Genomic DNA, 26493 nt, shown 5'->3' with positions numbered 1-26493 from the left:
CACATACACACACACCAGCGGCACCACCAGCACCCTGCTGAGTGGCCTGTGGCAAGAGACTGACTTCCTGTCAGATCATAACCTCTGACCTCTCACTGCGTACCCTACAGGAAACGACAGTAGCAGGCACATAATTATGTATAATAACATAATGAGAAGACCAGTTATTTTCATTATTATTCGTAGTAGCAGTTTTAGTAGTAGTTAGGTGTTTGCTGTTACAATAGCAATAGTGTTAGACTGGCTATGTACTAAGTATTAGCTTTTTATGACTTGACAGGGTTTCCACCTGGAAAACCTGGAAATGTGGAGACTAGTTTTCCAGTCATGGAAACATCTGGAAATTGATTAAAATGACCAAATATCCTGGATATAATCTGTGTTGTCTTGGAGAATTTGAATTGTATTTTAGCCTGTGCTGTGGCCTAATTAATGTTACAGTTAGAGAAATGCTGTAGTCTACAGACCTTTTTCACATTAAATAGTAGGGTAAACACAGGCGTTACAAGTGATACTAATTAAGGTTCAGTTCCATTCAGGTCAAGCAGAGTCAGAGGGCTCACTGGAAAGGCTCTCTTACCCTACTATTTTGTGTCAAAATGGCTGATGTGAAAAAGGTCTATCTGGAAAACAGAAAAATCTGCGCTGCGAATGAATGAATGAATGAATGAATGAAAATGATTTAGACCAAGTTGGGGACTCAAACACAGACAAGCTGATGCAGACAGGCAGATGGGTTACCTATCTACTTATTACTTCAGGTTAATAGTCCTGCCAGTGACGTTATTAATACTGATAATAGAACAGAATAACAGGATTATTTCACGGATTTACACAGATTATCCTGCTTCACCTGATTTAACTGAAAACTAACTGAAATATCGAATTCACTCTGGGTAGAGCGGATTTTCGAGGATCATGAGAACCTGGTTGAGAACCTGTTGAACTGGACCAGAGATAGCCAGAACCGCCTGATGTTCACCGAACGCATCGAGAAGTATGCCCTGTTCAAAAATCCACAGGTGAGTTGCATACACGCACACAGACATATGGAAGGGTTTACCAGAAGGCAACTTGTATAATTAAAACTACGCAGATGTTTTTATATTGCTAACCAGTTGCCTCTCTGCTACAGAACTATTTGTTGGGGCGGAAGGAGACATGTGAGATGGCCGAAAGAAACAAAGAGGCACTGTTGGAGGTTAGTTTGTTTTCTCCTCTTGCACACAGCTGCTTCCTCAAATGCCTCTTCACACAGTCTTGAGAATGGCCGCCAGTGTTAATATTCCAGAAATGGAGGTCTAAGGCGCGCACACACACACACACACACACGCACACACACAATGTCTGACATTATACACTTTCACACTAAGGATACGAATTATAGAGATACTGGAATTTAATTCTTTTAAAGCTGCAGTAGGTAACTTTTATAAAAATTACTCTTTTTCATATTCACTGAAACTTTCACTATATCCTGACAGTATTACATGAGACGGATAATCTGTGAAAAAATCAGCTTCCTCTGGCTCCTCCTAGTGCTCCTAATGGTAACTGCAAGAATCCACCGGGCCTGAACGAAAACAACCAATCAGAGCCGAGAAAGGCAATTGATTGTTCATTCATAGGCAAGATACGTATGATTATACAGGGGTGACGATTCCATATAGTGCCATATATTGGGACACTGTAAGCAAGGCTATATATTGTGGATTTTAAAATAAATCTTTTTAGGTAAACTTTCATCGTATAAGTAATAATAACAGGAAGAATAATTAAGTCGGTTGAAAATGTCTGTTCAACCAACTAAATGACCTGTATATCGTATCCCTACTCTGAATGGGCGGAGCTTAAATCCAGAGTGTTGATCAAAAGTTGCTTATTGGAAAACTATTTACAGAATTGAGCTTCAGAGTAATGTTTTTGATCATAAGAGTGAGAGAACTATTTACAGAAGTTTTTATATATAAAAGTATAAAAAGTACATATATTGACACATTTTATTCACTTGATATTCATAAAAAGTACATTATCTGAACTGGATACTCATTTCAGCCGATTACTCGCTCAACCTTAATAAAGAACACACCAGAATAAAAATCTGAGTGAAACAAAAGTTTAAGTTATGCAGTCATAACAGACAGATCTGGGCAAAAGAATTAACGTTTGCCTTTATTATTAAATAAAAATAAAAATAATTAAGTTATATTATACAGTGATACATATACACACAGTATATATGTTTAGATCCTGCTTTAAAGGTTCACATTCCGTTGTAGTATGTTTGCCAGTTTTTAACTAGTAATAACAAATGGATAAAACATAAAACATAATGTTGTGATACTCAACTGTAATGATGTTTCTTTTACACGTCTGATTGGTATGAATGTCTGATAAGCAGTCAGCTATCTGAGTTTACCTGAATTAGTAGGAGATCCAGAAAACAAACCTCTGTTAGAGTGGTGAATAATTCTTCACTCTGCTCTTGCACCAGTCTGTCGGTCAACAGAAGGCGCTCACACATTCTGTAGTTCAACTGGTAAAAATGTGGTGTGAGCTGAAATTGAACAAGCACCAATTAGTATCTGTTCTGTGTGTGTGTTTGTGTGTTTGTTTGTGTGTGTGTGTGTGTGTGTGTCAGGAGTGTTTTGGCGGCAGCTCAGTGTCTGTCCCCGAGATGGAGGGAGTGCTGTGGCTGAAAGAGGATGGGAAGAAGTCGTGGAAGAAACGCTACTTCCTGCTGAGGGCTTCTGGCATCTACTACGTCCCCAAGGGAAAGGCCAAGGTGAGTGTAATGGAAATAAACTGAGAGGGCGATATGGAACAGGATTGTGTTTAACAGTAATGATGAATATTGTAAAACTGAAAAAAGATTGAATGTGTGTGTTTTTGTAGGCGTCCAGAGACCTGGTGTGTTTTCTCCAGTTGGATCACGTTAACGTGTACCACGGCCAGGACTACAAGAGCAAGTTCAAGGCTCCTACAGACTACTGCATGGTGCTGAAGGTACACTCTCTCACTCACACACACACACACACACATACATATGTACACACAGGAGTGATGCGGTCTGGGATAAATTACTGCTCATGTGTCACCATAGTCTTACAATGCCACCTAGTGGTGTGACAGAGTAATGAGACCTCTATTTCAAAGGGAACACAGATACTATAACAATAGCTAGAACAATAATATTTTTGATTCATGTATTAATACTGCACTGGTTGGATTTTCATTTTAGACAGTAAATACCTTAGAAATACTCATTTTAGAGTAGAGAACTTAAAAGCAGTATAACAGTGACAGGAGTTGTTGTAATAGTAGTGATTCTAAAAGTAACATTTGTAATAACATTACTTACTTTCACATTACGTGTGTGTGTGTGTGTGTGTGTGTGTGTGTGTGTGTGTGTGTGTGTGTGTGTGTGTGTGTAGCACCCTCAGATCCAGAAGAAGTCTCAGTACATCAAGTACCTCTGCTGTGATGATGTCAGGACCCTCCAACAGTGGATCAACAGTATTCGCATCGCTAAGGTAGTGACTCGTGTATCATATGCTAATGTCTGATCCTGTGCAACCGAAAATAATATGAAAAAAATATGTTGAAGAAAAAAAGCCTTGTGAGTACCTGCATAGTCAAAGCAGTGCACCATCCACATAGAGAACGTCTATTTCCATTCACTGTATTGGCCACCATATTGGTCGGGCTTTACTATTAAATCCTTGTAGAGTCAGATTGCTTCAATGCAGTTAATGTGTTGTTATTTCCATGTAGTTTCATATATGCTAATACCTGCTGTCTGTCTGTCTGTTTGTCGGTCAGTACGGGAAGCAGCTGTACATCAATTTCCAGGAGGCAATGAGAAGGACAGAGGCGGCCTATGATTGGTCCTCCCTCTCTTCCTCCTCCATCAAGTCAGGATCGAGCTCCTCCAGCCTTCCAGGTCGGTCCGTCTGCCAATCATGGTTCCCACGGCTCCTTGACATCCATGGAAGTTTGGGAATTTAAGAGGACATGATCAAGGGCTTGAACATTTTTGAAAATAGACAAATAGATACATTTTATGGAAAATTGAAGTTCTTTTGACATTTTATTATTTATGATTATTTTATTTATACTCTTGTCTGTGAGCTTCTGTGAAGCCTCCTAGTTGTCATTTAAAAATTCTCAGTGTTGTGAGAGTAGTTAACCTTGATCCGTGTCTCAAACTATACCATGTTGGGTTCTTGAATTTGAGGGAATTGGAAAGTCCTTGAATTCATATTTGAGAAGGTGTGGGAACCTTGAATAATTCTACGACAAGTTCAGAAGGTCAAATGTTTAATTTGTAGAGATTTCATACATAATGAAGCACAGTCATTTTCAGTATAAATAATATCCAATAATAGTTATCAACTAGTTGAAAACAGAATAAGCAAAAAACAAAACAAAACTTACTTCTGCTTGTGTGTCCACACCCCAGAGTCCCAGTCCAACCACTCCAGCCAATCGGACAGCGGAGTATCAGAGATGACATCATCAGGCCACACCCGCTCCCAGAGCGTCGTCAGCTCCATCTTCTCCGACGCCTGGAGGAGAGGGACGCAAGGAGAGGTGTGAACACACACACACACTCTGTCCTAATCCTTTCCTGTCATTGTCCTGTTGACTTTGTGGTCTACATTTCCCATATTTCCCCTCTGCTTCCCTGCCAGCGGTCAAAGGTGAAGGGACGTATGCCAGTTCCTCTTTGTGCAGGAGGAGGAGGGAGTGGAGGTTAGACAGGAAGTGATGTAACAGGCATGTTAACAGTTTAGCTGCAGACATTGAAAAACTAAGCTGTGTGTGTGTGTGTGTGTGTGTGTGTGTGTGTGTGTGTGTGTGTGTGTGTGCGTGTGTGCGTGTGTGCGTGTGCGTGTGTGCGTGTACTTTTGAAGTGACCTGAACCACTTTGCATCCGTCACTACTTTAATGGGTAGATGTAGTTTAATTGCACTTATGGCTGTAGTGCTAGTTATTGCCCTTTGTAAGTTTTGATACATCTCCTCACACAAATGACGTTTTGTTTTCAAATCTCTAAAGGATTTTGGAAGATATTAATCTAAAAAGCATCAATCAGACAAAAGACAGACGTTTTCAACCTTCTGTGGGAAATTTACATTCCTAGTATTTTCACCAGTTACCAATCTAAAGAGGCTAAAACACAGAAAGTAGTTTAACAAGCTTATCTTTAACTTGTGTTGGCTATTTGAAACTACTGATGACGTACATTAAACCAGGATAATTAAGACTTGCAGTTATTGATCATCTGAAGCTCAGCAAATAACTTTGTTATACATAATGGATATACAGTATGTTGGGTTTGTAAGTGTGTGTAAGTTTGAGGTGAACTTGACTTTGGCTATAAATACATGAGCTGTACTGTTTTTGAATGGTTGCAGCTGAACTGTTGATTTGTTCTAACCCCGTGGTGTGATGGAATGTCCTAACCAATAAATAATAGAGCAAAAATGCACACTGTAGTTGGACACAGAGTTTATGACCAGATTGACACAGGTTGGAACACTTCTAACCTGGTAAATGACTTTGTGACACTTTGTCTACAGCGTTTTGGACAGTGTTCAAGAACAAGAACAGTTGATAAACTATTTGATACCTCTAAAAGGCAGTCTGATAGGGGCTGTTCAGAATATGTTTGACACTATTTAAAAGCAGTTGAGCTTTACACATTGGTTTTACGCATTAAACAGTCGAAAATGATCGGATAGATGGACTGACCTTAGTCGATCCGTAGTACCTCTTTCACATTATCTGCATCTGCTAATAAGAAATTGACAAAGCTCTAATAAATGTAAAGTCTGTAGAGGTGATTATTGTAGGACAGCAGAGTTTTGTCAGTGAGTGAGAAAGTTTCTTGACCTTATTCAACGTTGTGATGTGTTTAGCTGTGTGTTCTCTGCACCGGTTGGCTGTTTGATTTCTTGCATCCTGTCTTGGATTGTTTGGTTGCAGAAACAAGACGATTAGAGTTGTTTGTTACTGGTTGTAATTTTGTCTTTCTTCCTGTCATCACCCCTTTGTGCCTCTTCATCTTCTTCTACTGCTTCTCTCCCTACCTCTGATTCCCTCCTTCTCTTGTTTCCTTCTCCTCCTCCTCTCCCTTTCTCTCTCCAGATGATGAAGATCGACCCTATCAGTAGGCCCATCCCTCTCCAGATACCTTCCCTCTCTCCCCAGCCTCTCCCCCTCTCCCAGCCTCAGACCCCACCCTCCCGGTCCAGCTATACCGACGGCCTCATCCCATCTGAGGACTCCTCCCCGTCACCGCCCTCGCCTCCTCCACCTCCGCCTCCGCCCCCCATCGCAAGTGTGGCCCACCAGCCAGCACCTACCTCCTCATACATTAAGTACAGCACGCTGGCTCGACTGCAGAGCCAGAACCAGAACCAGTCCAGGACACAGCCGGCAGGAGCCACTCCACCTTCTCTTCCCATCCAGTTTGCCAAACCAAACTACAACACCCTCCCAGCTGCTTACAGCACCTCTCCTCCTCTACCACCCTCACCTCCCCCTCCTCCTCCACCCGCAGTGCCGGCTCCTGGCTCAGCTATGGCCGCACTGATGTTTGGTCCATCAAGCCCTTCCGCTCTCCCGCCACCACCCCCACTGGAGGAGGACATGCAGGAGCCCTACAACCTCCCACCTCCTCCACCAGAGAGCCTGGAGACCAATGGGTTGCCTCTGCCCCCACCACCAGAGCACATCCTCAACTCCTGCCCTCAACTCTCCAACAGTGGCCTCCAGCAGTTCCTGGCACAGAAGTTTCCCAACATGGTCTACGACTTCAGCCCACCTGTGGGTGAGGAGAATTCTCAGCCTCCTCCACTTCCATCCGAGCTTTCTCCTCCTACCTCCCTGCAAGTTCTTCGGCCTCTGTCCCCCAATGCGCCCCCTCCTGCACCTCCCAAAACCTTCACTGGTGGGTTTCCCCCTCAAACTGCTCCCAAACCCTCGGGTCCGTCTTCCCTCCCAATTGCCCTCTCACCTGTGTCGCCAACGCAGCCGCACAGTGGCCACGGGCCAGTTAAAAAGCAGCAGAGTTTTTCAACAGGACATTCCCCAAATCAGCCACCTCCCACTCTGCCAAAGCAGCACAGCCTCTCCTCCAAAAACCTTGCCCTCTCTCCCTCGTCCTCCTCTTCTTCAGTCTCCATTGCGGCAGCTACCTCCTCTCTGGTCAAACAGATTGTCAATCAATTCCCGGGAAACTCTGCCCCTTCCTCTCTGCCTGCCTCCAACTCCATGGAAGGATCGAAGTTCACTGCTCCTCAGTCTCCTCCAGCGGTCAAAGCCAAACCAAAATGGCAGCCAGGAGGCGTTGTGGCTCCACAGTCCCCAGAGTTCCCCCCACCTCCTCCTGACAGCTCACTGGGAGATTTCCCTCCACCTCCCTCTTCATCCTCCTCCAAGACAGGCTCCCCCATAAAGAAGTCGCCTTCCACCTCATCCACGGGATCCACCAAGCGGGGGCCTCCACCGACCCCGCACAGAGCTTCCTCCATCCGGTCCAGCTCATCGAGTGAGACCCAGGATGAGAGGCCAAAGAAGGTGGAGAGCCTGGTCAATAAATTTGGCCAAGCTCCTCAAACGGGTACTTCATCCAGCTCCTCGTCAGTGACTGGGTCTCCTTCAAAAGAGTCCTCCGCACTTCCTGCTCCGCTCCCTAAACCGGGCAAGCTGAACTTGGCAAACCTGCCGTTGGCGCTGCAGGGGTTGCAGACGGGCCAGCACCATCAGCCCACTGAGTTCCCATCCCCTCTTCCGCCACCTCCCCCCTCCCAGCCTGCTCACCTGGACTCATCACCTGACTACTTCCCGCCTCCCCCCAGTGACTTTGAGCTTTTCCCTCCTCCTCCCCACCCATCAGAGTTCCACCACCCCCCAAAGGTCGCCGTGGTGAACCCTCAGCCTCAGATGCAGCCACCTCAACAGTCGGCAACCTCCTCCTTGACATCGTCGTCATGGAAACAAGGCTCACTGAAAAAGGGGGCAATCCCTCCGCCAGCACTGAACCGGCGGACCAGCAACACCACCCAGTATGACAATACAATTTCAATGCCCCTCTCGCCGCCCCCTATGTCTCAGACCCCACCTCCCTCTCTGTCCTCTTATTCTTCCTCCTCCTCTCCTGTTCCCCCCACCTCCCCGAAATCAGCGGGGCCAAGCTCCCTGGCACTAAAGCCTCTCTTCCTGGAAGACCTCAACCGCACCCTTAAGAGGAAGTCGGTGTCCCGCCATGGCTCACTCACCTCTTCCCACCTCATCCCCTCCTCTAAGATGGAGCCTGTGGGCACCATGGACGACATGGCACTCCTCCCGCCTCCTCCCCCCGAGCTCCTGCAGCAGCAACAGCAGCAGGGAGTCCGAGGACACTCCCAGACTTTGTCTCGCCACCACACACACTCCCACTCCACCAAACATGCCAACATCTCAGGCTATGCAACGCTGCGGCGAGGCCCGCCTCCCGCTCCTCCAAAACGGGACCAAAGCACCAAACTGACCAGTGATTGGTAGGGAGCAAGGACACTGGGTGGAGCCTAAAAAACTGAACTGACTATTTAGGTCTCATTGTTCCTGCAGAGAAGAAGTAATCAGTGTCTGTCTTGACTTGTCCGTCTCTCCTCATCCTAAACCATCCACCCTTGGATTCCGAGCAAGTAGCAAGCCGTCTTTCCTACTCTTAATCTCAGATTATGATTGTTCCTATTATCCTCATTATTATTATCATCCTCATTATTACTACCATTACCAATACATGTTTAATCCAATGACATGAGTAAAAATATATATATGTATATATATATATCTGTATACAAGCAAGCCAGAAAAATCACCTATCGAGCTTTTTTCACAATGTCTGTGCAGCTTTGCATTGAAATATACAAAAGACAAGACTTGAACGACAACAGCAACAGAGACTATTTGCTGCAAAATAACTGGTACTGCATGGAGCCGCGGCAATGGAAGTAGCGCTACCGATGAAGGGAAGGAGGTATTCATGGAAGGAACGAGAGACGCAAAAGTTGGACGTGTATAGAAATGTATGTTGTGAACTTCGGGGGTGGGAGCATTGCCATTTATTTCAAACCTTTTTGTGTGTGTGTTTTTATATAAGATTATTTAATACTGGAAAGATATTGTTATTATAATTATTTTAAGTTTTTAAGATGTGTCAAAAGAGAGAGTTTGGCTGGACATGGGTCTGTATTGTCAAAATATGTCAAAGTGTTGATCTGAGCTGGTTTTACGAAGACTATATTTGGATCATTTCATCAAATCATATTTCTTTAAATTTAGAACTTTGTGGCTGATTGGCTGTTGACTCCCAAGGCATACGACTTAATACTTAATTGTACTAGAAGGAGGTGGTAACTGGTTCTGATACAGTCTCAGTTGACCTATATAAACAAACAAGACCATAAGCGACTGTCTATTCCTATAGTGTTATTCGTAACACCTTCCACCAGGTCGGATTCCTTTTGAAATCAATGAAAGCAGGCGGTAGGCACACTACCGCTTTCATCCACAGGGGCCGCCAGAATCAACACAAAAAGAAAGTTCCTTGTAGGGGCTTTAAATGCACACCGATTTAACTAAATATTTCCTAGTCAGCTAGAGCTAGGCTGTGCTCAGATTACAGGTGATTCGACATCAAACAGCCTCAATTACACAATATTACTACAATTATTGCACCAGAAGGAACTATACACCAGGATCTCCTCTCATGTTTGCTTACCTCTGTAAAGTTCAATGTCTTGAAGGACCAGCCCTTCCTCCACCTCAGCAGTCCAATAACCTGTGCACATTTAAAGTGTTATTATCACAATGCTTTATCAGGACTGTCGACCAGAACCTTCTTTAAACTAAGCTCAGCCTACAGTTAGGTTGCAACAACAAACCAATTTGGAAGCATATTGTTTAAACACTCTGTTCTTTTCATTAATCAGTCAGTCAGGTAATTCTATCCTAGCAGAGGAAACAGCTAGTCAACTGTAATGAACTCTGAAAGAAGGTAACCATCACTTGATCAATCAGTCGCTTGTTTGTCATCTTTGCTAGTTATGAAAGGTGTGTGTCCACTTGCATCTTAAGTGATCAGAGAAGCCCGAAGGGGAACAAGTGCCTGAAAAACAAAAAGCTCATACTGCTCACATGTAACATCATTCCCCGCTGTGACACCGACCATCTAACCTCGGACATTCTGAAGCCAGGAGTTGAGGTTTACAATTCACACACTGCCAGCTTTGTCACATATCGCAGCCAGAATCCACATTTGGGCAAAAAGAAGGAAGCCTGGGGGGGAGCTGATGTGGGACAACAAGCAGCAACTATCACGGGAGAGAGCGTGAGCGTAGGCGGCGTTGGGGCATAAATTATTATTTAATTGCTCCATTTGACAAACATCATGAACCTTACTCAACTCAAGTTAAAATCTAATTTAGTATTCTTATTCTTCACACAAAGTAACATTCATTTATCCAGAGCTCATGTGAATGAAAATGTGTTTGCATGTCTATAAGCTGAGGCAGAGATCTCAACCCTGTAATTATATTTTAACAACACAGACATAATTCATAGTGAGTTGAAAATAAAATAATTATAGCTTTTTCACAACAACAAGGAACCGACAGCAGGTTACACTATACACAGTATGTGTGTAAGCTAGATACAGAAGGCGCTGACCAGAGCACTGCAAGAAATAAGAGGAAAGGTGTGTGCACATGACGTAGTGAGAGCTTCATCAGCCTGCGCTGGATATCAATGTGTGGGTGCTGAATGTCAGATCTGCTACTGAACTCAGATCAGTATGTGACACTGACAGCACTACAGCTACATGAGGTAGCTGGTGAGGTCACTTATTTTTTTTCAGTAATTTGGGGGAATCTAGCTAGCCTCTTAATAGTGCCGCCTATGAGTTAGAGGATAAGACAGCATTCAGGCAAGAACCTTAATTCTCATTAATGAAATAGCCTGAAAATAATCATGACAGGTCAGTAATTACAGGAGTCTCTTGTCGAGTCCTTTAAGACTGCAACCGTCCTGAGCTCCACATCCCGTTATATTCTTTGTTTTTCACTCTGAGTCATTTCTGTGTTTTGCCTGTTGTCGCTGTGGTAAACAATAAGATTGTTATTTTAATCTCCAGAATCATCCGCTGAGATTTTTGCTAAATTTCAACCAGATTTTAAACTGATATTTAGTGTTGACTTTAGTTTCCTTTCATTTGACATGTTTTATAATTATTGAAGTAAATCAGGAAGCAAATATGGCATTCAGTGGTTGCAGCATCTCAAATATGAATATTTATTGGTATTAGTCGTCTATGATGAAAACAACATGATCATTTTAAATACGTCAGTGTGAGCTCTGAGAAGTTGTGATGCAGATTTGTCACTACATTCTGAGCCTGCTGACATTAAAACTTAAGTGCTTGGAGACTCCCACACATAAAAAGAAGAGCGCTCTTATAAAAGAAAAAACAAGCTGGTGTGGGGAGGTCGTTGCAAGCACTCTAAAAGCAGTGGCACTTAGAAAGATGCCTAACGGATACACCCTGAGTCACTTTGGGAATTAGCTATCTAGTTAGAGTACATCATTTCAGACAGGTATGATTCTGGTTTTAAGCAACATGTTTAGACAAATGTTGTCTGGTAGTCAGTTAGGTAGTCACAGTAGTATCTAGCCAGCTGGATAAACCCAGTCGGTTCAGTAGTTAGCCAATCTGCTGCTCCATCCAAGCATCCTCCCGCACTCATACAGTCACAGAAACACAGTCTGTCATTTGTCAGTGTCCAGATCAGCTGATAAAGGCTTCCTAAACACATTTTCTGGTCATAGTTTTTATATTTCATGTGCAGCTGAACCTAGGTCTGTTTCTACCTTCCTGTTTTTATCATCCTTGCAATCACTAGATTAAATTATGTGCATGACATGTCAACACCGGTGCAGCAAGATGCCAAAAAATTTGATATTACTGCCCCAGTTTTGATTTTTAATGTGCAATTGTTTCGGTTTTTGAAGTACTCTGATTTCACTGTAATGTATAATTGTTGTTACAAATGATTTCAACTGGTTTTTACATCAAATCTGTCTGTTGTGATATCGTGGAAGGGGAGAATTCACCCGAGAGAAGTACTTCCTATGCCCACTGCCCTGCAGGAGAAGAATCACTAGGCATACATCATGGTGTATTTCAGTGACACTGAACAACATACAGTTTCAAACTGATCAATGTCTTGAAATGTCTTGCTCAAGGACACCCAGCAGAGCACATGGCTGTTGTTGGTGTCAAACCTGCTGTTGCATTTAAAATAAAAGAGTCGAACCGAAGTGCAGATTGGAGAGTTTTTACTCTGATTTGATTGTTTCTGGGAATTGAAAGTGTGGAGGATGGGTTTTCAGGCTGGACGGGCAAAGAATATTTATGTTAAATATTCTTTAACATGTTAAATAATTAACACTATAAAGAATAAATAGAAATAAAAGAAATAGCTAAGAAACTACAAGCCTTTTTGCATTATATACCAAATAAAAATAGGCACACATAGCCAATATTGAAAATTATATTGATACAGATTTGTCTGTGATAGGCCAATATCAGCCGATAAGATCAGCCAACCGCTATATGGGTCGGGCTCTACTTTGAATGGCTTTTATAAATACAGCGTACATCACTACCTGTGAACTCTGAGCTAAGGCACCATAAGAAGCAGACTGACTCATAGCGTCTGTAAAGACTTGTGTGAGGTACCAAAAAAAACCAGGGATCCTTTCTCGTTTCTTTGCCCTGACGATGTACAAACCGAGACCATATTACGCAGCTATGGTGTCATACACGGGAAATATTCAAATGTTGATTCATTGTGGGAGAAGCTATGTTCATAAAGGGAAAATGTTGAGAAACATCAGCATCTGGATGCAGGATTGGCCTTTTTCACAGCAGAAACTTGCTGACTTGTCACAGTAGGAAAAGCACAGGGGTTATTAATAATGTTAAAGATGGCTCTGTTCTGGAGCTAAGTGGAATTATCCAGCATTCATTATATGCTTTTCCTGCTTAAACAAAATATAGAAGGGATGGACTACATAATAACTCATGACCACCGAGTTATGGCTACTAAAATGTATAATGTTGCTGGAGTACAATTTAAACCAGTAGCTATTTTTTAAAAAAATTTTTGTCAATTTTGAAACTTCTACTATATCGACAGTGGTACATGAAAAAAAAAAAATTATATATTTTCCCCGCCCAAAAAAAAAACAACCAATCAGAGCTGAGAAAGACAGTTGATTGTTGAGTTTCATTCCCAGATTGGCAAATACAGACTGACATTGGGTCCCAAAGCTTCAAGCCATCAACCCAAAGCGTTAGTATTTGACGACCTGGCTCTGATTGTTTTTGTTCAGGCCCAGTGGATTCTTGCAAATGCCATTTGCTCTAGTCTCTAGATGCCTTTAACAATACATTTTCAGGTTTTTCACACGACCAAATGCCAAAACATATTGCCAAGTCTAGCCCCTCCTGTGCTTACAGTCAGAAAGACCAGTAGTGGACCAGAAAGGCAGTAAGCTCACTAATGTGGACCAACACACAGATGGACAGGAAAAAGAGAAGAGCATGAAGCTGCAGTTGTTGCAAACAACCAGTCCGGACCAAAGATCATAACAGCAGCTACCAACAGATTCACCAAACCTGAGTCAAATGCTAAAAGACCATCTGTGTTAGACAGACAACAGGGACAGAGTGGTTTCTGTACAGACTGCACTGACTCATTTACTGAAAATGATTATTGAGAAACCCACTCTGTAAGAGTGAGTGACAGACTGCAAATTAGGGCTGAAAAACATCAAATCAATTAATCAGTCATTAATAAGTAATCTACAGTCATCATCACACAGTCTCTGGCACCAGCCTCTCAAGTGAAATATGAAAAACTACATTTTCCAGAGCTCCAGGTGCCATCTTCAGTTCGTTTCATCTGCGCAACAGCCTAAAACCCAAAGATACGGTTTACTGTCACAGGACAAAGAAAAACCGAAAATATTCAAATCTGAGCGGTTGGAAAAAGTTATTTTAGCTTGGAGTGCTTGCTAGTGCATGAGATAACTTCTGTTATGAATTGGCGCTATACAAATAAAATTGAATTGAATTGAATTACTAGCAATGTACAGCTGAGACTGATGGGACCGTCATATAGTGGTCATAATGGGGTGACCAGGGGCTTCATCTATGCAGAATTTGACCCATGCTTTCACTCGCACATAGTTTTCTGACACGTGAAACAGAGATGCCAGATGGTGAGCTCATGAAATAAAACTCAGTCCTCAGCTGAAAATATACATATTAAATATGAAATGCACATAATTCCTACATTTCAGTATGTGCGTATCTTTACTTGTGCACAGATTTATTATTACTGCCACTACAAGTATAGGCTTAACAAAAATACTAAAACAAAACTGGGTCCTGGCTGACCAAACACCGTGGTCCGCACTCTCCCCCCTGTGCACAACTCCAGAAGAGAAAACTATAAATAAGGGACGAAATGAAAATGTCATGTCACGATTATCTTGGCCATGAAAATATATTTCATACTTTTAAAATAGCACCACAAAAGTCCCAGACCCCTCATCATCCTGTTCTCTATTTTGGAATCTATACTAATTCCTACTTTGTGGGGGATACAACAGGTAAGCCGAGCCTTCAGCCATGCTGACATGACTCGAGAGATGTGGGCTCCCCCCTTGTTCAAAAAAAAAAAAAAAAAGGTCTATCTCTGTAGGGATCCTTTCAATAATGTTGTCAGACACTATGTTCAACCAAAAGCTCCAACCTCATTCCTTAGAAATTATATATTTTCTAATCTTACAGCCTGCAAGAAAGCAATATGTGTATTTACCAAACTGTGAGAGTGTTCCATTTAGTGAGTTGAACTCTAAAGATGGAGACCGAATAATCGAAAACCCAAGTACAACTTCAGTATCAGAGATTTTTATTTAATATCCCTCTGTGGGAGCTGCAGCAGCAACAGCAGACACTGAGCAACACATGAAATAAATAACTAGATTGTCCTAGATTCATAAAATAAAACTATTCACCAGAGGAAAAATACAGTTTAAGTGGAGAGAAACACTGGATGATGATTGTGTAAATGTAATAACATGCTGGAACAGTGCACATGCATGTGTAACTTATATCAGAGGAAGGCTGAAGATAGGACTCGCTGAAATATGTAACTACAGTTAAGTAATAATTCATTTTAGAGGAGTTGTACAGAGGACAGGCCGACCTTTATTTAACATGGGTAGCATGAATGGGACACACCCATTCACACCAATATAACCACAGTCTGAGCTGCTGGCCACTGGAGCAGTCGGGGTTTAACGGTCTTGCTCAAGGGCACTTCAACCTGTGTTCACTGCAGTGGGGTCAGTGTCTGGGGTCCTCCTGGTCCAAACAGGAAGTAGCATGAAAACAGAAAGAGGAATAGGTAATGAGGAAAAATATCTGTCTGTCTCCCACTGTCACCCTGTCCACCCCACCTGCAGTAGTATGTTAGTGTAAAGGGTTAACCATAGGAGGGGCTACACACTTATTTATTCAACTTTACTATTGTTAAAGTGTGTAAACCTATCATGACGTCAACCATTGGTTTGTGCAGTACCGTTTGGCGTCGCCATAATGGTTCTTGCAGACAGCAGTGGTACTGCGAGTTTGGCTGCGCAATTTCTACTCATCCGTAGCAGGAAACAATGGCGATTCTCTGGTCACACACATTCTCACACTAAACAACAGTACACAGTTCACTAAAATATGTTTCTGAAATGATTTTAGGTGAGAAGTAGTCAACGCAGTAACAGAATCCAGATTCATATCTGCGTTGAGCTGGACGGACTCACTGAGAGTGACCTGTCAATCACAAGGTAGCCACACCCTAAAGCATACCCTACTTAAAGTCTATTTTACTCTAAATGGAACCATCATTTACTAAATGAACATCATGCTGTATGGAAGAAGACTGAAACTAGAGATTGAGACCATAAACTCATCAGGAAACTGTTTACTGAGCTCATGAATCAAGTGAGAAGTTGGATCATTTCTCCATAAGACTCAATACTATGGGCTTCTTTGTGCAGCTAATGGAGCTGTCTAAAAACATCTACAGCATTCAGTCCTGCTATTATTACATATCTTGACTTGACTGTTGGGTCTCTGTAAATAATTTTATTAGGAGTACGGTCTAGACCTGCTCTATTTGAAGACTGTCCTGAGATAACTTTTGTTACGATTTGGCGTTATACAAAAAAGAATGGGATTTCATACCTGTTTCCCACATAATATATTCAGTCTGAATTCATTAATGTTTCATTTTTTCCCCCTGAAAATTAAAACTGTCATCATTAAATAACATTGTCTTTATTGATTCAACCAATGGTAGTGTGTTATGTATATTTGTGGTGGTTCCATCCTGGTGTTTTTATGTCTCTCCAGCAGCAGTTACCAGTACGTTGATCCACTGAGAGTCGGAGTAGATGTACAGAGCTTTTCTGTCTGTCCGCAGCACCATCACATTGTCCCCCCGCAGCCTCCTCATCTGCTTCTCTCCGTCTGCAATAAAGATCTGGAGAGAGACACACCTGGCTGTTTTAATGAGTCTGTTTATCATTCATTCCTATTCTTAAACAATTGAACGTTAATGTCAGAAGTTTAACACTGAACAAAATGAAGGTGGTTCATTGGTCAGTGTGTGAGACACTGACCGTCTGCACTCTATCCAACTGGCGTTCTGGGGTTTGAACCTGTGAACAGTTGCATTTGGCAGAAGGACCCCGATTTCCTGTGTCTCCCTGCAGGCCAGGCAGGACGTACACTAAAAAACAAGGTCAACAGAGCTAATCTGTACAAAAGCATCAGTATGACAACACATTCATGTCGTATTTACGCTGCACGAAAAAAGAGAAATATCACTTCCTGTGTCCACCGTGTGGCGCTAGCAAACGGCCACTAATTACACGTTATGTTTCAGAATATGAAGTGTTCTTATGCTTTCTCGTCTCGCAGGTTCTTATCGATCCTGGTCCTGGTCCAATCCTGCTAGATTGCCATTGCCAATACTGTTGTTGCTGTGCACCTGTCTGTCTGTCTGTCTCTCGCTCTCTCTGTCTCTGTCTCTGTCTCTCTCTCTCTCTCACCCCAACTGGTCGAGGCAGACGACCACCCACCTAGAGCCGAAGGGTCTGTCCTAGGTTTCTGCCTCTTAACAGGCAGTTTTTCCTTGCCCTTGTCGCCAAGGTCTTGCTCATGGTGGTACTGTTGGGTCTCTGTAAATAATGTTATAAAGAGTTCAGTCTAGACCTGCTAACTTCTGTTATGAATTGGCGCTATACAAATAAAATTGAATTGAATTGAATTGAATAGAGCAAACCGGGAAAACTTAATGTAAATCCAACAATGACTGTGACAGAAGACTTACTTCTTGTTGCCAGTAGGGGGCACTAGGACTATGACTGAAAATTGGCTTGTGGATGAGTTCAGACCAGGACTCTTATCGGTGTGAAGTTTGGGGCAGATTGTACAATGTATAGTCAAGTTAGAAGAACTTCCTGTTTAATGGCAAAACTTTGTAATTTGATGCCACGTACCATCACTCAACAAAAACTCAAGCTTTTGTTCTGTTTTCATCGTCTTAAGATTGCACTGATCTGATAAATTCTGTAGGAAGAGTTAGTTCAAATTCAACCCCTGAAAAAACGGTACGGAAGTTGTACATGAAGTCCCAAATGTTCGACTGGGGCAGGTAGTGTGAACTAGGGATGGGACAATATATGTTATTAACATGTATCACAATAAAAAACACCCAAGTTTATCATGGTGAATTTGCATTATTGGGATATTAGTGAATATCTTGACATGAGTGACTTGAAAAAGCTGTCTAACTTGCTACCATAGAGTCCTTTATGGATTTCCTGATTTATTTAGAATTTTCAGAAGGCAAGCCTTTATTATTCCAAAATTGTAAATTGAGAGAATTTAGAGTAGTATTAAGTCATATTTGTTACTTCCCTCCATTGTGCTGGTTAATCTGTAAATAGTAATGGTGAATGGACCTGTACTTCTATAGCACCTTTCTAGTCCTCTGACCACTCAAAGCACTTTTACACTACGTGTCACATTCACCCTTTCACACACATTTACACAGTGATGGTAAAGCCCATCAAACAGAAACTAACACATTCACACACCGATGCACAGCATCAGGAGCAATTTGGGGTTCAGTGTCTTGTTCAAGGATACTTCGACATCGCTCTGCCTCTGAGCCCCTTCCTGCTGTCACGCACCTTGTCCAGGTAGTCCAGGTTCTCCATTCAGACCAGGCAGTCCTGCAGGACCAGGATGCCCCATCTTCCCCGTATGTCCACGCGATCCCTTCAACGCCTGCACACAATTATTTATTCATTTACTGATCAATTGTTTGCTGATTAGCAGGCAGACAAACTGAGATACCAACCGGCTGTGTCTCTACAGGCAAACGGTTGAATTTGAGCCAAGCAGATATTACTAGTACTGTATCTGTATTTGGATCTGCAAGTTCAGGATGTGGGGACTCCCAAACATTTGGAAGCAGATGCAATCAACTCATCAACATACAGTTAACCATAACTACACTTTCTCAATCTAAACAACAAACGTATATATAAAGAATATAGGCAGTTCATGTCAGCCTGCTGTACATATATATCTATGTGTATGCATCCACTGTCTATACCTACCATGGTTCCTCTGCCACCAGGCTTTCCTCTGGGTCCTTGCTCACCCCTCAGCCCTGGATCGCCCCACTGACCTGAGTCGCCCTGGAACAGCAAAGCAAAGAACACCATGCCTTCACAGCTTTACTTACATTCATGATGTATTCGACTGCGTTTTATTTTGAACCTGATGATTATGTCAGCCACTCTTCTACCTTCTCTCCTGACACTCCAGAGACGCCTTGATCGCCCTAAAGAGACACACAGATTGATTGTTACATTTATTCACATAACTGTCACATTTCCAGCAACAACATTGCGTTGACTAATAATTTCTGTTTGTTGTTCATCGTTTTTGTCAACATTTTTTTCACTGATGAAAACTAAACTATAACAAAATAAAAACTAATTTATGATGACAAAATCTACAATGACATTTTCATCAACAAATGAAAACAAGTTGAAAATGTTAGGGAGAGACAAGTTGGGAAGAACTCCAATCAGAACTCAGTGTGGTATCAGGTTAGCTAACTTGTGCTGGAGTGTGTTCACTATACCTGAAATACAAGCTAAAAAAACAGCACCATTGTCCTGTACTGATTAGAGAATTGAATGACCCAGAGTTGCTAACCTTAGATCATAAATGTCATTAATCCTAGACGTTTCCTCCAGGAGTATGTAATGAGTTTGAAAACGTTTAAAGGACCAGTGTGTTGGATTTAGTGGCATCTGGTGGTGATGTTAAGACTGCAACTAACTGAATACAGCACCCCTTTCCAAGTGTGTAAGAGAAACTGCCACAAAACTCACTAAAAAACAAAAAGGCCCTATATCTGGAGTCAGCGTTTGGTTTGTCCTTTCTGGGCTACTGTAGAAACATGGCGGTTCAACATGGCGGACTCCATAGAAGAGGACCCGCTCCTCTCCCTTACACATTACACTTTAACTAAACCAGACTAATCGACTAAATTTACAGTAGATTTAGTTAACTAATAACCTGTCTGTCTGTCTGTCTGTCTGTCTGTCTGTCTGTCTGTTTCTCTGTCTGTCTGTCTGTCTGTCTGTGTCTCTGTCTCTCTCTCTCTCTCTCTCTCTCTCTCCCTCTCTCTCTCTCTCTCCCTCTCCCTCTCCCTCTCTCTCTCTCACCCCAACTGGTTGAGACAGACGACCACCCACCTAGAGCAGTTTTTCCTTGCCCTTGTCGCCAAGGTCTTGCTCATGGTGGTACTGTTGGGTCTCTGTAAATAATGTTATAAGGAGTTCGGTCTAGGCCTGCTCTATTTGAAAAGTGTCCTGAGATAACTTTTGTTATGAATTGGCGCTATACAAATAAAATTAAATTGAATTGAATTGAAATGAATAATAATCGACTTTGTCAACTAAAACTAAAATAATTCACACAACTCGAATATGATGAAAACTAAATCAAGATTTTCTGTCAAAATGAACACTGCAGCAAATGAAAGAAACTTATTCCTTACCTTCTCTCCTCTGGATCCTCTGTTTCCTTTCACACCTTTATCACCCTAATAGACAGATAGAAATACATAGAAGAAGAGAAATAAGTGACAATCATGAGGTTTAAAGTGTATAAAACAAAGAAAGACAACATACAGTATAACATTCACTTACCCTAAATCCCTTACGCCCCTTACTGCCCTGTGAACACACACACACACACACACACACACACACACACACACACACACACACACACACACACACGTAATTAGTTCTATCTTTTCACCGCTGCATACCAGGTAGCTAATCAGGTTATTATGTCAGACATCTCTTAGTTGCACTTAGAGGCAGTAAATATTACTGGTAAACTGTGTGATACTGGATGTTCTTCTGTACGATTTGAACTAGGTGATATGAATTTTTCATGTCAAAATGATATTGGCCAAAATAATTGTGATTCGTGATATATTGTCTTCAAATTTGCTTAAAACTAAAAAACATAAATAGCACTAAAACATCCTGGAACCACTTTAAAGCTGCAGTAGGTAACTTTTATAAAAATGACTTTTTATCATATTCACTGAAACTTTGACTATATCCTGACAGTAGAAAGTGAGAGACAATCTGTGAAAACATCAGCTTCCTCCGACTCCTCCTAGTGCTCTGATTGGCATTTGCAAGAATCCACCGGGCCTGAAGGAAAACAACCAATCAGAGCAGAGAAAGATCATTTTTGGTTGGTGGCTTGAGGAGAGTTGATTGTTGAGTCTCATTCCCAGTGTCCCAAAGCATTGGCATTTGCCAACCTGGGAATGAAACTCAACAACAATCGACATGTCTTACTCAGCTCTGATTGGTTGTTTTCACTCAGGAGTGGAGGAATATGTCAAATGTTATTCGGAGCACTAGGAGGAGCCAGAGGAACCTACTACTGTCAGGATATAGTGAATGTTTCAGAAAATATGTCAAAAAACTACCTTTTTTATTGCACCTTGCTGTTGTTCTTTAGTTTGGAATTCATAATACTTTTTTGTGGGGGATACAACTTCAGCCATGGTGACAAGCCTAGGATTTTGAGAAGAAAGATGTGGGCTCCTCCTTGTGGCAAAAATCAGGAAGTCAATATAGGACTGTACACTAGTGACCTGGGCAGCCTTTTCAAGTCACTTGTGAGGGTGTTCACAATTATTTTGATAATATAAACTCACCACAATAAACTCAGATCATGTTTTTTTAATCGCCATATGTAATATTATCGTATGTCGTCCTATCGCTAACTTGAACACAAGATTGACAAATGGCAAACAATGCATCAGATCACTGGTAAATATAACTGTCTATCATTTCTCTGTCATAGAGTGTGCAATTACCAGCCTACATGTGGAGATGATGCCCATCACCAGGCAGTAGTAGTAGTTGTTGGTGCTTTCATCATTTGCATTTTGCCTTTGTCTGCACGATATGAACCAGCTCATATTGTAACATAAATCCAAGCTACACTGTACCTTTATCATCCCAGGAGTTCCTATGTCTCCATACAGGCCCCTCCAGCCTCTGTCCCCCTTCTCCCCCTGTGGAGACATCAAATCACAGCATGTAAAGTCTTACGATAGAATTATACAGTTAGACATATTAATGAAAATATCTTTTTTTTTTTTTCCAACTGTAATAATCCAAAGAGAGCAGAGCTCCTCCTTATAGCTCTACATTTGTTGTTTGTAATGTGTTGTGTGTGTAACTGTCATTGAGCAGTGTGTGACAGATATCAGTGCTGTTCAGGGTTTGGCAGCTTTATGTGCTGTTCTGAACACACATTGATATCCTGATTATTTACATTGACAGAGTTCAAAATTCTTAAAGAATGTCCCAGACAGGGACAGTGATGATTATTGGGTGCCGTCAACGCTAAAGTTTCACAACACACAACACTAGGAGAAGGCATAGTCTTTCTGTGACCTTTTGACCCGGCTTTCCCATGGTTCCTTGTGTTCCAGGTTCTCCCTCTGGACCCGTCACACCCGGTTGGCCCTAAAATATACAAAATATTACTGGAGCTTTTGCTCATACGGCCATCTTTATCTGTCTAAAAAACTTTATTTTGCAGAGTTCCATGCTCACACAGTTGCACATGCATGAGTGTGTTACACTGTACCTCGGGTCCTCTGGGTCCTCTGCAGCCCTTTAAACATAAACACCATTAAAGTGTACTGTGAATGAGTATGGAGAAAGGTAGCCTTCATTTTCTGAATTTTACTACTTTAAAATACACATGCAGTTCATTAAAATACACAATTCTTGTTTTATAGTGCCACTGATAACCAAGGTCTGTCGTACCTTCTCCCCTTTCTTTCCTGTGATGTGTTCCGTTATATCGACCTGAGGAGTTAAAGGCAAATGAGCGGGATTTTGTTTTAAGTCATGCACGTGTTTAACCCATTGATACATTTGGATTTTTTAGAATTGGTTTGCATTTCTACTTTAAAGTCTTGATGTGCAGGATTTAAAAAGTTCACACATTGGCCCTTCATAGAGGTATCATTAAAAAAAACAAGAAATCACAGAGGGCGTCAACTCCAATGCTCTCTTGATACAGCACACTCATTTGTATAAATAGGGGTGTGTGTGTGTGTGTGTGTGTGTGTGTGTGTGTGTGTGTGTGTGTGTGTGTGTGTGTGTGTGTGTGTGTGTGTTCACCATCAGCTCTGCTTTCCGTTTGACTGGAGGAAACAAAGGAGGTGGAAGAGGAGGAGGGATGAAAACTTCACATTTCGGAGTTGACCACCTGCTGTTTCTGCTAGACGGAAATCCTACAGACAGACAGACAGACAGACAGACACTAACTGAAACAATATTGTGTACCTACAGAACAAACTAAAATAAAACAGAAATATACAGGAAATGTCTTTTTGTCAAATTTGTCAACACAACAGGCGCGAGGAAGCACTGCTGCGTGTTTATTGAGAGTGGGATGTCTTCATGACGGTGATTCAGTGTTTTTACTGTAACACCTACTCTTCATAGGTATTACTTAAATCTTGACCCTGACAAATACCCCCCACATTATTATTTAATAAAACCAAAGCTAACACTGAAAGTGAAACCAGCAAACCCACTCTGATTTACTCATGCAAATGCCCCAAAACACATCCAGACCACACTGTCATCGTTCTCCTCAGCTGCTGCAGCAAACTACAGACTGTAACCCTTTATCACCATAATGTCACCATGTAACTGCTTGTCAAAAGCAGATGTTGCTGTGCTAAGCAATGCTCTGAGGACAGGTGTGCAGCTGTTAAGGAGCTCCTGTAGTGCTATGGGTATCTGATGGGTTCAAGTTAAACCATCAGCAAGATCTCTTAGCCCTCCCCCCCATCATCCACCATTACTCCTTCACTGTCAGGGAAAATGTGTACACCATCTGTCAAGTTTTGCAAGTATGCTATATAAATAAATGTATGATTATATTTATTATTATTATACTTATTATAATAATTCTTATTCTTATTCTAAAGTGGCAACTGAGCAACAACTTCACAGCTGATTACAGCTGCACCCGGCTTGGATGGGCAGGTATAATTAAATGACCTCTGACTGTTTGTACTCACTGGTTGTGACAGTGGGAGCAGCCGGCTGGAGGCCGCTGAGCAAGGCAGTCCATCCTAAAACCAGCTGAGTCAGCATCTCCTCTTTTCCTGCAACAACAGTTTAATGTTGAAAATCAATCAAAAAAGTGCATACATCAACATAATATAACACATGAACATTACATGTCGGGGGTCCCTACTACAACAGATTGAAACTCCAGCAACACTGCCAAAACAGGAGTTCCCAAAACTTTTTCCCTTGGAGGGCCAAAACGGAAACTCAATGGTGGGCTACGGGCCAAAAGCGAACACATACTGTGTTGTATTGTTAAGATGCAAAATGGTAGCAGGATCCCAAGTTCCCTTAATTGACTGACTTCCTGCTCAAAGTGTCACCCTGTGCTCAGAATATTAAAATATATTCATGAATAGGGATCTTAGATAATTATAGAGCATTTCACCTCACAAAAACAGCATATACAGCATAACGGGGATTTCTATGATAATTTCTAAGCTTATTAATGTATTTTTTCACTGGATACATCTGTCACATGAAAACGCATGGTGGGCCACCTTTGGCCCACAGCCCCAATCTAGAACAACTCTGACAATCATGTCGGCTCGTGGCCTTCACCAGGGTCATCATGATACACATTACAAACATCATTTAAAATAGGGTAGGTATTAAACAGGAAAAAACAGGTAAAGGAACATAAAAGACAACCAGTCATGTAATTCCACACACAGATCTTCACTTCATCTCAGTGAATCAGACTGATCAGTTTCTTGATTTATAACCACAGACAGTAACGGACAGCAGCAGGAGGATGCATTACAGGTGGGATTCATTATTGTTTGTGTACAGTTGTGCATGTGCAGGCTTGATAAATACCGACTTTTTCTAAAAACGGGGAGTTCATTCAGACAGATTTAGAACTTGTTCCAGTCATGCTTTGATAAATGAAAGCTTCATCTGTGCCTGTTGCGTCTGTCAGTGCAGTGAGAACATGCCTGCTCTGCAAAACACAGATTATAAATCTCCTGTTCAATCTTTAAATGTAATTCCACTTGTTTTGTATATGTCAGAAATTCTAGTTTTTATTCCTGACATAAGGCAGAAAGAGACCGACCACTGCACTGTCAACAAGGTAAATCTGTTTTTTTAAAGTCCTCATGCACAGTGATTTGCATTGAATTTACAATAAGTATTGACAGCCAAAACGATAAATGACATAATCAGCCTCCAGAGCAGAATACTTCAAGAAATGGATTACAATCACCTTTTCTGAATGATCTATAAATTATCTGAATGTTTGGAAAAACACACTCAAAAAGATCTGAAATATTGATCCTGACATATAATAAACAGAAGTGTTTAATTGTCCTGCTAAATCTGGCACAGATGCTTCAGATAAGAGTGTTCACATGCACTGTAATCTGTGTCTTACCTCAGTGCCGTCTCTTCGCAGCGCCGTGTTGGAGCTCTCGTCCTGCAGTGGGAGACGTCTCCTCCTGGTCTCCGTCCAGCAGAGCTCAATCTGCTAAGCTTGCACGCTGAGTCCGACTTATCTCAATAAACTGTGGAAATGCAACGCAGCCTCTGGCAGCGCTCTGCAGGAATAATCAGATAATTACTTACACACCGAGCCAAAGAGAAGCCGGCTCATCAGGCCCTGCTGCAGGGGATGGAGCAGTGAAAGCAGTCGGTGGCACCTTCTGTCATATTGTATTATATTATCATTACTGTATTTCCACTTAGTTTTAGGCTTTTGGCCCAGTTCCTCACAGCACTCACAACTTCATCTTATGCTTTAAACTGATTCCTTCACAGGGAGCTAGAAAAAGCCATGACGACAAGGGTCAAAGGTCAGTGCTACATCTATGTCTCTCAGCGCTTTATGTATTAAATGAGGAGAACTGTTGGAAGAAATACAGCTCAGCTAATGAAATCTATGACCAAACCCACTCTACTTCCCATATCTCATACAAATGGAAAGAGTTGAGCACCTTGCTTTTGCTTACCTTCAGTAGTTTTACATCAGTGCAGCAAGTTCAGAGCTTAAAGTGTACTTCAGTACACTGTGACATCACTTCTGGGGCATGGTCAGAGGTGCAACCGGCTGCAAACTCAAACCAGAGCGACGCAGTGTCTGCTTGGACGAGATTTCCACTTCCAACTGAATTTACCACAGAGGACGATGCTTAGGTCATCTTGAAATCTCCGTAGCAGACAGCATTGGGATTCGGGTACCACGGGAACCAGAGCATGAGACCAAGTCAACCAATTCATTTTAAGTGAGTGCGTTTTTACAAAACAGCAGCAAAGTATGGTATTTGTAAGTTACCAACATCCTACCCTGATAACACCACAGAAAACCAGAATTCTTGTATTAGATCTTCCAAAATGACTTTCATAGTGGGGATTTTCCTCCTGTAGTTCCACTGCAGCTCAAGATGGAACCAGTGCAGGAAAGACTTTAGACCAACTTTGAAAGATCCCCACTGGACTGGACTCCCTCACACTGCCGAAGCATCGCACGCTTCACATAAAACTTTTGATTACATTGTTGTACAGAAGGTGGATTTTGTCCACCATCACTTACATAAAAATCACTTCAGGAAGGGATCTCATTCCTGTTCATACTGATCTAAAGCTCCATAA

General features: G+C 42.0%; 2 protein-coding genes across 7 annotated transcripts in view; one reads left to right on the top strand and one right to left on the bottom strand.

The window, feature by feature from the left end:
• Positions 1–12369, top strand: part of raph1a (Ras association (RalGDS/AF-6) and pleckstrin homology domains 1a) — a 72153-nt gene extending 59784 nt beyond the window's left edge. For all 4 annotated transcript variants that reach the window (XM_051404474.1, XM_051404471.1, XM_051404473.1 and 1 more), the window contains 8 exons: positions 901–1022; positions 1136–1201; positions 2642–2785; positions 2896–3006; positions 3435–3533; positions 3823–3943; positions 4463–4593; positions 6154–12369. In XM_051404474.1, coding sequence (XP_051260434.1) covers positions 901–1022; positions 1136–1201; positions 2642–2785; positions 2896–3006; positions 3435–3533; positions 3823–3943; positions 4463–4593; positions 6154–8553 — 3194 coding nt within the window. In that variant the 3' untranslated portion in view covers positions 8554–12369. The remainder of the gene's footprint in view (positions 1–900; positions 1023–1135; positions 1202–2641; positions 2786–2895; positions 3007–3434; positions 3534–3822; positions 3944–4462; positions 4594–6153) is intronic.
• A 2646-nt stretch (positions 12370–15015) lies between these two features.
• LOC127365915 (collagen alpha-3(IX) chain-like) lies at positions 15016–25369 on the bottom strand. Of its 3 annotated transcripts, none has more exons than XM_051404489.1 (15): positions 25280–25369; positions 23853–23939; positions 22942–23054; positions 22582–22623; positions 22400–22426; positions 22204–22275; positions 21753–21818; positions 20419–20445; positions 20268–20312; positions 19002–19037; positions 18811–18891; positions 18379–18475; positions 16801–16910; positions 16542–16661; positions 15016–15487 (listed from the first exon to the last, which is right to left on the bottom strand). In XM_051404489.1, exons 2-15 carry the CDS (start codon positions 23926–23928, stop codon positions 15470–15472), a joined length of 930 nt encoding a protein of 309 aa, XP_051260449.1. In that variant the 5' UTR covers positions 23929–23939; positions 25280–25369; the 3' UTR covers positions 15016–15469. The 3 variants fall into 3 exon arrangements, with proteins under 3 accessions (XP_051260449.1, XP_051260450.1, XP_051260448.1); XM_051404490.1 differs by having other exon boundaries at positions 15016–15484; XM_051404488.1 differs by lacking the exon at positions 15016–15487 and having other exon boundaries at positions 16112–16661.
• Between the last annotated feature and the right edge of the window lie 1124 nt (positions 25370–26493).

Source organism: Dicentrarchus labrax, unplaced genomic scaffold (assembly GCF_905237075.1).
Source record: "Dicentrarchus labrax unplaced genomic scaffold, dlabrax2021, whole genome shotgun sequence".
Classification (NCBI taxonomy): Eukaryota; Metazoa; Chordata; class Actinopteri; family Moronidae; genus Dicentrarchus; species Dicentrarchus labrax.
Note: the sequence above shows the minus strand (reverse complement) of the source record. Positions and strands in the feature narration are given on the sequence as shown.

What these genes read in the sequence shown, in the direction of transcription:
- LOC127365915 (XM_051404488.1), bottom strand. Translation starts at nt 23,928, where the DNA reads ATGCTGACTCAGCTGGTTTTAGGATGGACTGCCTTGCTCAGCGGCCTC. An exon ending in CAGGAAAGAAAGGGGAGAAG is followed by an intron (nt 22,427 to 22,581) that starts GTACGACAGACC and finishes TTATGTTTAAAG; the next exon opens with GGCTGCAGAGGACCCAGAGG. An exon ending in AGTTGGATAGAGTGCAGACG is followed by an intron (nt 16,662 to 16,800) that starts GTCAGTGTCTCA and finishes GTCTCTCTCCAG; the next exon opens with ATCTTTATTGCAGACGGAGA.